This window comes from Mus pahari, chromosome 10 (genome assembly GCF_900095145.1).
Source record: "Mus pahari chromosome 10, PAHARI_EIJ_v1.1, whole genome shotgun sequence".
Lineage (NCBI taxonomy): Eukaryota > Metazoa > Chordata > Mammalia > Rodentia > Muridae > Mus > Mus pahari.
The window spans coordinates 60,586,998-60,599,457 of NC_034599.1; the positions used below are offsets into that span (position 1 = coordinate 60,586,998).

Below are 12,460 nucleotides of genomic sequence, written 5' to 3' on the forward strand. Positions count from 1 at the left end.
TCAGAAATCCACCTGCCTCTGCCTCTGCCTCCCAAGTGCTCGAATTAAAGGCGTGCGCCACCACATCCGGCAGAACTTTTTTAAAAAAAGATTTGTGTGTGTGTGTGTGTGTATGCGTGTGTGTATGCTCACACATATGTGAGTCTGTGTCCACGAGGTGAGTAGTGGCCAGAAGAGGGTGTTAATGTCTTCCTCTGTCATGCCACTAACTTCCTGAACCTAGGTTGGAAGCCAGCCAGCTCCGGTATCCTGTCTCTGTCTTTCTCAGAGCTGTGGTTACAAGTGCTCGTGGGATGTCCAGCTTATTATGTGGGTACTCAAATCCAAACTCTGGTACTCGTGACTGTGTAGCAAGTGCTAAACCATCACATTTCCATGTGCTCGTTTACAGAGTGGGGTGCTCTCACTCTCTCAGGGGCGGAGGTGGTCTTTGCTGGGTCTGGAGGAGGGTGGTATGTTTACACACAGGGGCTCCTCCACCTTGCGTCTGTTGTCTGGAGATGTGCTCAGGTGTTGTGAAGCCTAAAGGGAGCTTTGATAGACTCGAAGCTATGAGACTGTGTATGTACAGGAGGCCTGGGATACACTCAGTTTCCTCTGTAAGCCCTACCTCATGAATGAACAACCCTGACCACTGTGGTCTCTGTCTCTAGGTCCGCACACTGTTTGTCAGTGGCCTCCCTGTGGATATTAAACCTAGAGAACTCTACCTGCTCTTCCGGCCATTCAAGGTGAGTCAGGAGCCCCCAGAGCCCAGGATCAGGGCTGAGCAGCAGGAGTGCATCTCTAGTGTGGATTGAACTGCAGAAAGGTGGTTCAGAAACTGGGGTCACAGCTCTGGCTCTGTCTGATGGTTCTGCTGACTCTCATCTTGTGCCAGTTTCTTGGCCCTGCCAAACCTCTTGTTTACTTATCTGTAAAGTGGAGATGGTAAAGAATCTTAACAGACTTTGCCATATGAGGAATTCTTGAGATTTGACGTAGCTTTTTTTTTTTTGTCTTTTAAAACTGAGGAAACTGGATAAGGGACTTGCTCTCAAATGGGAGCCCTGGGAATGCCCTGGGCACTGCTGTACCATGTGATTCAGAACACTAAGGCCTCAGGAACTCAGCGACAGTGTGAGGGTTGCCTTTGGAGGATTACAGAATGCTTCAGGGGATCACTGAGGAAAGATGAGGCTGATGGGGAAGACAGTGCTGGGTTAGCAGAGCAGCAGCTTCTGACCCCCTGAAATGGCCACCTCTCTCCACAGGGCTATGAAGGGTCCCTGATCAAGCTCACCTCAAGACAGGTAATTTCTCTCCTAGGTTTTTTTTCTCTCAGCTCAGGCTAACTGCTGGCATGGAACTGAAACTTTTGTCCTACTGTTTGAAGGCATCTGAAGGTGGAGACCCACTCCTTGCTGTCTTGCTTCTGCCCTGACAGAAAGACAGCCTCCACAGCTCTGTCCTTTTCTAACCAGCTGGGCCTTGTCAGCCTCTCTCCTTTCTGTCTGGCTCTGGCGTTCTGGAAACAGACTGCCTGGCCCCAGTGGCTAAAGACTGTAGAGATGAGATGATAGCTGGGCTCTGGCCTCCTAGAGGAAACTAGGAGTGTGAACTCAGAAGCTTTCAACCTTATCTGCATGTATTTACAAGGGTTCTGGGGTGTGGTTACAGCTTGGTGATAGAGTACTTGCCTAACTTATGCCAGACCTTGCTCTAGTCCTTGGTGCTGCTTTAAATTAAAAACAAAACAAACAAACAAACAACAACAAAAGACTTACAGAAAAGGTGGTGTTTAATATGGCCCATGGGCCAGTGCTGTTTTGGAACCATTTAATAGTGTGGCGCTTAGAAGGAACGCTTAACTTAGATGCTTGTGAATTATGAATCTTCTAGACAAACCTTAGGGAGGGTATGGGCAAGGGCTTTTTTCTTCTGTATTCCCTAACCAGCAAGTCAAACTGTTTTCAATTAGATGTTGGTTCCTCCTCTTCCTCCTCCTCCTCCTGCTCCTCCTCCTGCTGCTGCTGTTGTTTTTATTGTTATTATGTTCTTATGTTTGTAGTATTGCGGGGGAGGGGGATCAAGCTAGGCAAGTGCTGGACCTGGGGTGCAGATGCAAGGCAGGGAGAGATGCAAGGCCGTCCTTTCTTTTTCTTCCTACTAGCCTGTTGGTTTTGTGATCTTTGACAGCCGGGCAGGAGCGGAAGCAGCCAAAAACGCATTGAATGTGAGTAGAAAAGGGCCTGCCTTTCTCTGATGGGGTAATTGGCCCTGTTCTGTCCATCCCTGCGCGGAGTCTCTGGCTGCCTGGTTTATGAAAGTGTCATCACTCCACATCTCAGCAGCTTTCCCTCCACTGTAGCCCTGTGTGGAAAAGGCTTACAGCCAAGCTCGCAACCTTCTGGGGCCCTCTCTATAGATGAGAGTTGACAATGTGGGTCCTTGCATGCGCCTCTCTTTTCTTCCCATCTAGGGTATTCGCTTTGATCCGGAGAACCCGCAGACCCTGAGGCTAGAGTTTGCCAAAGCCAACACCAAGATGGCCAAGAGCAAACTAATAGCGACACCAAATCCCACCAGTGTCCACCCTGCTCTAGGAGCACACTTGATCGCCCGGGACCCTTGTGAGTGGGGCTCTGACCTTCCTCCTCCTGTCCTCTGGCTCAGCCTAGACCAGCAGGCTCTTGTCAACCTGCACATATTCAGATCCTGAGATCATTCCTATCTCCTTTTCTGGGGCTTGCTTTCACCCATAGCCACTTACCCTGAAACTTAGCAGCCTACTTCTTCCTCTGCAGCCTTCTCTAGACTCAAGAAGACTGGGCTCCAAAACTATCAGGGCTGCGAGATTTCCTTGAAGCCTTTCTGTGATTTCTCTTGTTTAATATAGGCTATCTACAGCCTGCTTGAGATCTTCATGAAATAGGGTATTCGTTCTGCTAAGGAAGTTCACAGGGCTTCTTTCCCTGGTCTTGATGAAGGGGAACTAAGGTTCATTTATAGTGCTGGGTCCTTTTCTGTTTGGAAAGGGATGCTGGGAGGGGAGACCAGTGTTCTGACTATGGAGGCTGTTGTCTCCTGTTATAGATGACCTGATGGGGACTGCTCTGATTCCTGCGTCCCCAGAGGCCTGGGCCCCTTACCCTCTCTACACCACAGAGCTGACCCCAGCCATTTCACACACCACGTTCACCTACCCAGCTGCCACTGCTGCTGCCGCCGCTGCCCTACATGCTCAGGTAAGCCATTTTGGGTGGAGGAGTAGAAGGCTCAAGACAGACAAGTTGGGTGTGCCCACTTGACATAAGACTGCATCAACAGAATTGTCGTCTTTTCTCAGGACTGGTAGCCCGTGTCTGTAATCTTAGTATTTAGGAGATTGAGGCAAGAGGATTGCTGGGATTTTTTGTTTGTTTTTATTGTTTGTTTATTTGTTTGTTTTTGAGACAGAGTTTCTCTGTGTAGCCCTGGCTGTCCTGGAACTCACTCTGTAGACCAGGCTGGTCTCTAACTCAGAGATCCACCTGCTTCTGCCTCCCGAGTGCTGGGATTAAAGGAGTGCACGCCCGGTTTTCTCTTTAGACTTACCAGAAGAGGGTGTCAGTTCCTATTACAGGTGTTTGTGAGCTACCACGTGGTTGCTGGAAATTGAACTCAGGACCTGTGGAAGAGCAGTTGGTGCTCTTAACTACTGAGCCATCTCTCCAGTCCCATTGCTGGGATTTTTAAGACAGCCTGAGCTAAAATGTGTGACATGGTGCCTAAAAAGCCCCCAACTGTCATCTTCCCAGATTATTTGGAATCAGTGTCCTAGGGATCTGAATGTTAGGAGCAGAAACCAGGGACATGCAGGCAGGGTCTGCTTGGCCTTCCTGCCTTTATGAACTTTTTTTTTTTTTGGTTTTTCGAGACAGGGTTTCTCTATATAGCCCTGGCTGTCCTGGAACTCACTTTGTAGACCAGGCTGGCCTCGAACTCAGAAATCCGCCTGCCTCTGCCTCCAGAGTGCTGGGATTAAAGGCGTGCGCCACGCCTTTATGAACTTTATCAAGCTTTTAAAGGTTTCCGAGCCTCAGTTATTACTGTGGAGACATAGAATAATATTCTATGCCTTTGGATTGTTTAGAGTTGGGTAGTAACACAATAAAGTCTAGAACTTTGCCTGGATAGTTTAGGACTCCCGTTTGGTTACATTTGTGTGTGTCTCATACGTGCAGAGATATAAGACAGCTTTTAGAAATAAGTTCTCTACCATGTGGGCCATGTGGGCCAAAACATCTTGTCAGCCTTGTTTTTTTTTTGTTTTTTTTTGATAGGTTTTATTGGTTTAATTATTTTGCTTTGTTGGTAGATTTATTTTGGTTTATAAAGGGGGGTGGGGGAACTTATGTATGTAGCCCAGGCTGGCCTTGAGCCCTTGATACTCTTGCCTCTACCTCCCAAATGCTGAGATTACAAGCATACAACACAACACCTGACTTTTTTGTTCTTGTTTTGTGTGTGTTTGTGTTCGCTTTTTGTTTTGTTTAGTTCTGTTTTTCTGAGACAGTGTTGCTCTGGAGGCCAGGCTGGCCTTGAGCTGTTGGTAGTTCTCCTACCTCAGCCTCAGGTTCTGGGATTACAGATTTGGGGACTGGGCACTAGGGGCAGAAAAAAAGAGTAGCTATGTGTAGGGGACCTGGCCAAGCAGCCACAGGAGGGATATCAAGGGCAAGATTGATTCTATCTAAACCTCTGCTCAGACGTCACCAAAAAGTGAGCCTTAAAGCAGGGAGTGTCCTATACCGTCAAGAAAAAAAAAAACACTTGGATGTGGCTATTTATTTGGTCCTGGCCTGGGCAGTAGAAAGGGAATAGGGAGAAAGAAAGGACAGGAAAAGCTCAGGAGGGAGGGTCCCCAGGAAGCCGAACTGGGCGCTTTACCTAGGATCTGAGTGCATATCCATTTCTAAGTTTTTTGAGTGGCTTTGGGACCCAGAGTTTGTCCCAGTCTCCATGTGGGAAATTCAAGTCAGGTGCTGCTATCGAGGCAGGTGTACCCCAGCAGGAAAGTCTCCTGGGCAGCTTTTGATTGTGGGCCAAACTGTGGTTAAATGTGGTACTTTCTCCAGCTGAGCACCCTGGGCATCTGGAAAATTCATCAAAGGTAGCTGATGCCTTCCAGAGGGAAAGGTTTGATTGTTAGTTAACACAGGATCAGAGTAGGAGACAGGGAAGGGGTGAGTGTGTGTGTGTGTGTGTGTGTGTGTGTGTGTGTGTGTGTAAGCGCCCATGCTGGTAGCTTTAAATTTAAATGCAGGAACAGTGCAAGGCACTGTGATCCCAGCTCTGCTACTAATTAGCTACATGATCTTCACCTTTGGGCCTGTGTGTGCTCATTTGTAAAATGAGAAGGCTGGTCTGGGTCAGGTATATAGAGCCAGCAACAGTGGGTTTGTCAAGTGAACCCAGGAGAGGCCCCTCTGCTCTGCTAGCTGGTGAACTCTGTAGCCACCTTTCCTGTGGTCCTCTTCCCGGCTTCTTCCCGTGTTCTACTGCTTTCTAAGTGTAGTCCAGTTCCTGGCCCCCATTACACAACCTCTGTGTGACCTTTGACAAGTTGCTTTTTATTTTATTTTATTTTTAAGATTTATAAGTACACTGTAGCTGTCTTCAGACAGACTCAGAAGAGGGCGTCAGATCTCATTGCGGATGGTTATGAGCCACCATGTGGTTGCTGGGATTTGAACTCAGGACCTTTGGAAGAGCAGTCAGTGCTCTTAACCGCTGAGCCACCTCTTCAGCCCCTCCAGGCTAATTTCTAATTGCAGTGTGCAGCTAAGAGTCAGGATGGCCTTGAGCCTCTCATTCTAGCGCCACAGAGTACTGAGATCACAGGCAGGCATCGCCCTTGTTTACTTGGTACTCAGGATGATACCAAGCAAGTACTATCAACTGAGCTACATCTCAAGGGTCCCGTCCCCAGCCCCAACCCCTGCCTTTTTAAAAAAAGATTTTTTATTTTATGTATATAAGTGCTCTATCTGCATGTACACCTACGTGCTGGAAGAGGGCATCAGATCCCATTATAGATGGGTGTGAGCCACCATGTGGTTGCTGGAGATTAAACTCAGGACCTCTGGAAGAGCAGCCAGTGCTCTTAACCACTGAGCCATCTCTCCAGCCCCATCCTCACCCCCTTCCCCCTGACCCCTGCCCCTTGTTAAAGACAGTTTGTGTAGCCCTGTGTAGACCAGGCTGGCCTTGAATTCAGAGATCACTTGCCTCTGCCTCCCAAGTGCTGGACTTTGTGCTTTTTGAGACAGGGTTTCATGAATCTGAGGATAACCTTGATCTTCTAATCTGCCCCCATCTTAGAATGCTAGGGTAACTTGTGTTCTACCACACTCAGCTTTGATGCAGCTGTCAGTGTAAATAAAGTGCTGTCAAAGTGCCGGAGTTTATGATTGCTAAAGCAGGTGGATTATTCTTATCTGGCTGGATGCCTGAAATCTGTGTCTGCATGAGATGCTGCCTTCTAGCCTTCCTGGGAACAGGAAGGAGGCCATCCTAAAGCACACTGGTCTATCTTGGAGGAAACAGTCTTTAGTTCTGATCCTGTTTTTCAAACTCACTGGACACCCTTAGTAGAGGATGGCATAGGACCAGATGTAGTTAAAAAGCATCCAGCCTCCAGCATATTCCATGTAGTGATATCTTGTTTTTCCCTTTCAAGATCCCTCCCCACTTTGCTCCATGCTTCTGGAGTACTGCACCAGAAGTGGAGGCTGAAAGTATCTAAATAATGAAGTGAACACTTGAGTCTAAATAAGAGGTTCTGACCCAGAGAACCAACAGAAATATGGAGGGCAAGGAGGTGGCCTTGAGAAATGATAGCAGGTTAAAAAAGGGGGGGGGGCAGGTGTCCTGGCGCACCCCTTTAATCCCAGCACTCTGGAGGCAGAGGCATGCAGATTTCTGAGTTCAAGGCCAGCCTGTTCTACAGAGTGAGTTCCAGGACAGCCAGGGCTATCCACTATTGATCCCCTATCTGGTGCATCCCAGCCTCCATAGCCCGGTGGCTTCACAGAGCACACCTGCAGGAGAATTCTATGGCACTCCTGTTTTAACATAGCAGGCTTCTCCTGTGGCAGGCATTATGGCCTCTGCCCTCTAATCCCAGCATTTAGGGGAGTGGGAACAGAACGGTCAGGAGTTCAGCCCAGCCTCTACTACATAGCAGATCTGAAGTCAACTCGTGCTTCACTGCAACTGTCTCAACAGCAAAACTTTCCCTATAAGCAGGGAGGCGGGGAAGTGGGTGTGGCTACAAGGACACAGACTCCCTTGCATGTCTTCCTGCCCATGTAATGGGACTCTTGACACTTTAGGTGAAGTTCATGAGTGAAACTCATGTACAGCGTGTGACGTGTGGCAGGTACCTCAGAGGCCTTTAAGCTCCTATAGATTTGCATTTAGGGAGAACACCAAACAGAATGGGTTTCTCTTAACTTTGGCTTATCCTACTCCGGGGAAAACCTTTCTCTTTCCTTTAAAAAATGAAAAGCCTTAAACTCTGCAAGTCCTCCTGCCTCAGCTTCAGTGCTGGAATACCAGATGTGTTCTTTTATGCCTAGTGATGGCTGCCTCTTTTTTAAAAATTCTCTTTTAGGTCCTGATAAGGTGACTCAGGAGGGTAAAGGTGCTTGTAGCCAAGCATGGTGCCCAGAGTTTGATCCCTGAAACACCCAGAAAGATGAAAGGACACACTTGCACACTCGCACACATGCACACACACACACACACACACACACACACACACACACGTGAGAATAAATAAGTGAATTATTGTATTTGGGAGAGGCTATGTAAGTAAATCCATAGGTTCGAGTCCTTCATAAGATTTCCTATACAAAGTTATTAATGTTGTTTGTTGGTTTTGGCTTTTTGAGACAAAGTTTCATGCACCCAAGGCCAACCTGGAACTCCTCATTCTCTTACCTCTACCACCTGAGGTCAAGCATTAGGAGTGTAACCACCATGCCTTGCTGGAACTTGACCTTAGGACAGTTAGTTTTCCATGTCATTAACAAGATTTATACCCATGCCTGACTGGCACAGCATTGTTTAAATGGGCCAATTCCTGGAATTATCAAAGAATATGTTAAAAGTTCCATCCTGCTGCAGAGATCTAGTGAAGTAGGTCCCCTTGCCACACATTTGTGGGTACTTGGCCTAGTGTGTTTTCATGACTGCAAATTCCTGGACCTATTACAAAGTCATGGTGCAAACATAATAGTCTTGTCAGGCAAAGAGTGAAGTTTGTACTGTGATCATTTAAAACATTTACTTATCAACATCATCCTCTTCACCATCACCATCATCTTTGCTGTTTATGTGGGCATGAGTGCCATGGTGTATGTATGAATAGAGGTCAGAGGGCAAGAAGAGGAAACACAGAAAGGCACTGGGATGCTTTTAGAGGGATGTACCAGGCATCTGTGAGATGTTCACAGCAACCCCGCTGAGTGCATCCATTCAAGCACATTCCTTTGGCATCAGTGGCCTACCTGCCCTGGGCCCATAAATGTCCCCACCCACCGCCTCAATACCCCAGGGCCGAGGGACTGCTGTAGTTGGGATACTCGAGGAGCAAGTATGGAAGAGACTTTCAAGCAGCCATCTGAGGCTTCTGCTCCCCTGTATAGAAGGCTTTCATCCAGTTACCCTTTGTCTGGTCCCATGGGCTGCTGGCCAGCCAAGCACTGATTGTCACCGGGTTGCTCCAGCTGGGTAAAGGGTGGTAGGCAGCTCTCATGGGATTCTGAGCTGGCTGGAGCCCTGAGCTTGTATAGTAGCCAGACTACCTCTTATATCCTTGCTTTGTGTGAGTAAGTTCTAGTGTCTTAGTCATCCAACTAAGAGGGTGTCCTAGTCCAGCAGCTGGCCTGAGGAACTCCTTCCCTTAAGCTGTCAGCCAGGAGAAGGAAGAGCCTGTCTTGCTACGGACCAAGTGTACGAGTGTTAGGATAATCAGCCCCTAATTCTCATTACTGTCTGTCTGTCCTAGAGGATGTGATGGCCTAAGTAGTTCCTAGAGTTGGGAGGGACACAGGAGCAGGTTCCTAGATCATCTCCCTCAGCCCAGAGTGTCTGGCTTTGGTCATGCCCTTCCTGCTTACCCAAGAAGCAGGAACCATATACAGCCAAGTGGGCCAACTGGGTCTGCCTGCTACAGCTCCATGTGTGCTGTCTGAATGCCCAGATTCTAACTCATTCTCTATAGAGGCTCTTAAGTACCACCCCACTCTTTCCTAAGGGGACCCTAGGCTCTCCTCCTGATGCTCAGACCCACCTTCCCCCAGACCGTTTTGGGTCGGGCTGGGGTTGACATACTCCTCCCTTGCAGTGCATGGGTGAAGCAGGTTCCTTCCCTTGAAACATTTGTCTGCCTGCAGCTCAGCTGTTCTTGCCAGACATGTCACTCACAGAGAGGGATACATACTGTTTTATTGACTAGTCTCTGAGAATCCAGCTTTGGAGCCTTCTGTGATTGTCATAGTACAGGCAGCTATTGGCCCTATAGGATAATCTAAAGCTGTCTCCTCCTGCCTGAGGCCTCTGTAGGGCTTTTGAGTCTCTGAACATAGAAGCCATGTAACAAGAGTGTGGGATAGATAGAAAGGTCAAAAGTAGATGGCCTAATCAGCCATCATTGGGAAGAGAGGCCCCTTGGTCTTGTCAACTTTATATGACCCAGCACAGGGGAAGGCCAGGGCCAAGTAGTGGGACTGGGTGGGTAGGAGAGCAGGGGTGGGGGTGGGGTATAGGGAACTTTCGGGATAGCATTTGAAATGTAAATAACGAAAATAATAAAAAAATAAATAAATAAAAAGAAAGGTCAAAAGTGGCTGCATTGAAGAATTGCCAGGACCTGTGTGTGGAGACCCACTCCTTGGAGACCAACCACACTGGCTTTGCAAAGTGTCTTAGTGTCTTCCCTGCTGTCTTGTTTGCTCTTTGCAGCCATGTTTGTTCTTTAGCTAGATTGAGAAACGTATCCAAAGAAACATGTCAAGCGCATTCTCCTGTTAATAATTTTTCAGACCTGGCATCACTGTTGGCAGAGTTTACATAGGCTGCATGAAGCCCTGGGTTCATCCTCAGCACTGCATAAAACATGCATGGTTGCTCACTTCTGTAATCTCAGCACTCAGAAGGCAGAAGCAGTAGGATCAGAAACTCAAGGCCATTCTTAGTTATATGGCAAGTCAAAGCCATCCTGAGATTCATGAGCCCCTATCTCAAATCAAACCAAAGAACCCAATGGTTCAGCAGGTAAAGACTTGTCTGTCAAGCCTGATGAAGTTCATGTGATGGAAGGAGAGGACAGACTCCCACAAGTTGTGCTATAACTTCATGTATCCCGAAGTATGCATACATGGATGGACACACACACTGTCAGTATATTTTAAAAAGCGGGTGGTGGGGGGTCAAATCCGGACATGTCCTCCTCATGGAACCCTGACCCGCGGAGACGGTGAGCCGGGTGGTGATTTTCCATTTTTAAGAGGAAGAAGCTGATGCTTAGAGGTGAGTAGCTGGCCCAGGCTCTGTGGAGCGGCAGCCTGGTCAGCCATAAGACTCTGGGCAGATTCAACTGACTCTTCAGAGGATTGAGGTAAGCGGCTGGTATGCACTGACTGGCTTCTCTCGCAGGTGCGCTGGTACCCCTCCTCTGACACCACCCAGCAAGGATGGAAGTACCGCCAGTTCTGTTAGCTCCTCAGTAAGTGTTGGCTCTAGGGGTCAGTGTCCTCAATGCTGGCTGCTTATATGCATGGGTCCTCTCGCTGTTCCTGGGCGCTTGCTGGAGCTGTAGGCTCCAGAGCCTGGTCACTGAGGGGGAAGGGGGCACCTGGCTGCTTCATCCTTCTGTCCTACACTTACCCTGCACCGCCACCCCCACCCCTCCCCCACCCACCCCCTTTGCAGCCTCCACAGCCAATTCCTATTCCACTCTGCTGATGGCTCTCTCTTTCCTTCCCTTCCATTCAGGTCTTGTCACCCTGGAGTTGGTCCTGGGTTGTGTGGGGCCAAAACGGGGCTCTGCCCTCACTGCCACCCGAGGCCTGTGTGGAGCTGCTGCTTCCCTCTAGATACTGTGAATCTGAAGCCTGACTCAGTGGATGGCTCTTGTTTTCTTCCTCAGTTCTCCAAGGCCTTCAGAAAGATCGGAGGCCTTGGATACCTGGGTCCAGCTTGCAGGCATCACTGGGACCCAGCGCAGCCTGTCCTCTTGCTCAGACTTGTATCTGTAGCTCCCCATCTAGGAAAAGGGACATTTAATTTTGCATGTTTATGAATTGTGACACTTGTGCAAATGTGTGTATGGTTTGTTCCCAAACTGTCGCCGTAGCAACAGGTCTTGGCACTGGAGGCTGGTCCAGCCTACTGCTTCTCTCCACTCCCAACTCCTGCACCCACCCTGCTTCAGGGAGGCCTGAGCCTGTGGTCACTTCTGCCTTGGGGGTCCCAGCTCCTGACTTGAGGGCACGCACGCATGCACGCACGCAGACTCCGTTCTCATCCAGCAGCAGATCCACAGCCTCTTGAGTTCCACTTAAGATCAGAGCCCTGCATTGTCTCCTTCTCCAGGCTGAGAAGCCTGCCTTGTGCTTGCCTTCCCCAGTGCACCCCACCCTGCCACTGCACCTCATTCTTCCTGAACTTCGAAACCAACCAAAACGTGAAAAAGTATTTTTGTACCCTGTGTAACAAAATATTTATGGATCATAAAGGGTTTTTCATGTGTTTACCATTAATTATTAAAGAGACCTTGTTCAGCCTGTCAGATAAGTTTAATGTTTAGTTTGAAGCATGAAGAAGAAAAGGGGTTTCCGTTCTTTAGCAGTCGGCCTTTGTGTCGGGCATTGGTTTAAGAAGAATGAGATGAAGGATAAATTGTGCAATTTTGTTTTATTTTATGAGCATGTCTGTGCTTTACCTTTAAACCTCAGCTCGGATATCGGGCTACTTCGGACAATGATGTCTGGAGGTGGCTATTGTAATGGGTGACCCTGTGAGAATGTGAAACTGGATCATAAATGAAATGCAAAATAAAAACCTGAAGCGACTCTGCTCTGATTTTTGCTTCTACGATCCATGGGATGCAGGCTGCTGGGCTGAGGGATGACAACAGGGAGGCCAGAAACAGTCCTGGCCTGGTGGCGATCATCTCAGACCTGCTGTTGTTGCCTTCTGTAATAAGCTGAGGAGCCTGTCCCAAAGTGGAGAGTGACTGCATCAGGGTCTTCAGGTGCCTACCCTCCATCATCCCATCCTCTATGATGACTTTCCTCCTTGCTCTGGGAATTCTGAAGGCAGAGAAGAGAGCCTCAGCCCCTGCTCCCAGTCAGGAGCCTGAGTGCCTTTATCAGCTCACTGTCACCCTTCGAACCCTGTGGTCTTCTCAAGCCCCTTTGTATGGAAA

At 48.5% G+C, this 12,460-nt stretch overlaps 1 protein-coding gene across 2 annotated transcripts in view; it reads left to right on the top strand.

Moving 5' to 3' along the window:
* Rbpms2 (RNA binding protein, mRNA processing factor 2) overlaps positions 1-12,103 on the top strand; it is a 32,671-nt gene extending 20,568 nt beyond the window's left edge. For both annotated transcript variants that reach the window (XM_029543742.1, XM_021207330.2), the window contains exons 3-9: positions 654-731; positions 1,254-1,292; positions 2,153-2,215; positions 2,462-2,612; positions 3,076-3,227; positions 10,687-10,756; positions 11,026-12,103. In XM_029543742.1, the coding sequence (XP_029399602.1) occupies positions 654-731; positions 1,254-1,292; positions 2,153-2,215; positions 2,462-2,612; positions 3,076-3,227; positions 10,687-10,749 (546 nt within the window). In that variant the 3' untranslated portion in view covers positions 10,750-10,756; positions 11,026-12,103. The remainder of the gene's footprint in view (positions 1-653; positions 732-1,253; positions 1,293-2,152; positions 2,216-2,461; positions 2,613-3,075; positions 3,228-10,686; positions 10,757-11,025) is intronic.
* The last annotated feature ends 357 nt before the right edge of the window (positions 12,104-12,460 follow it).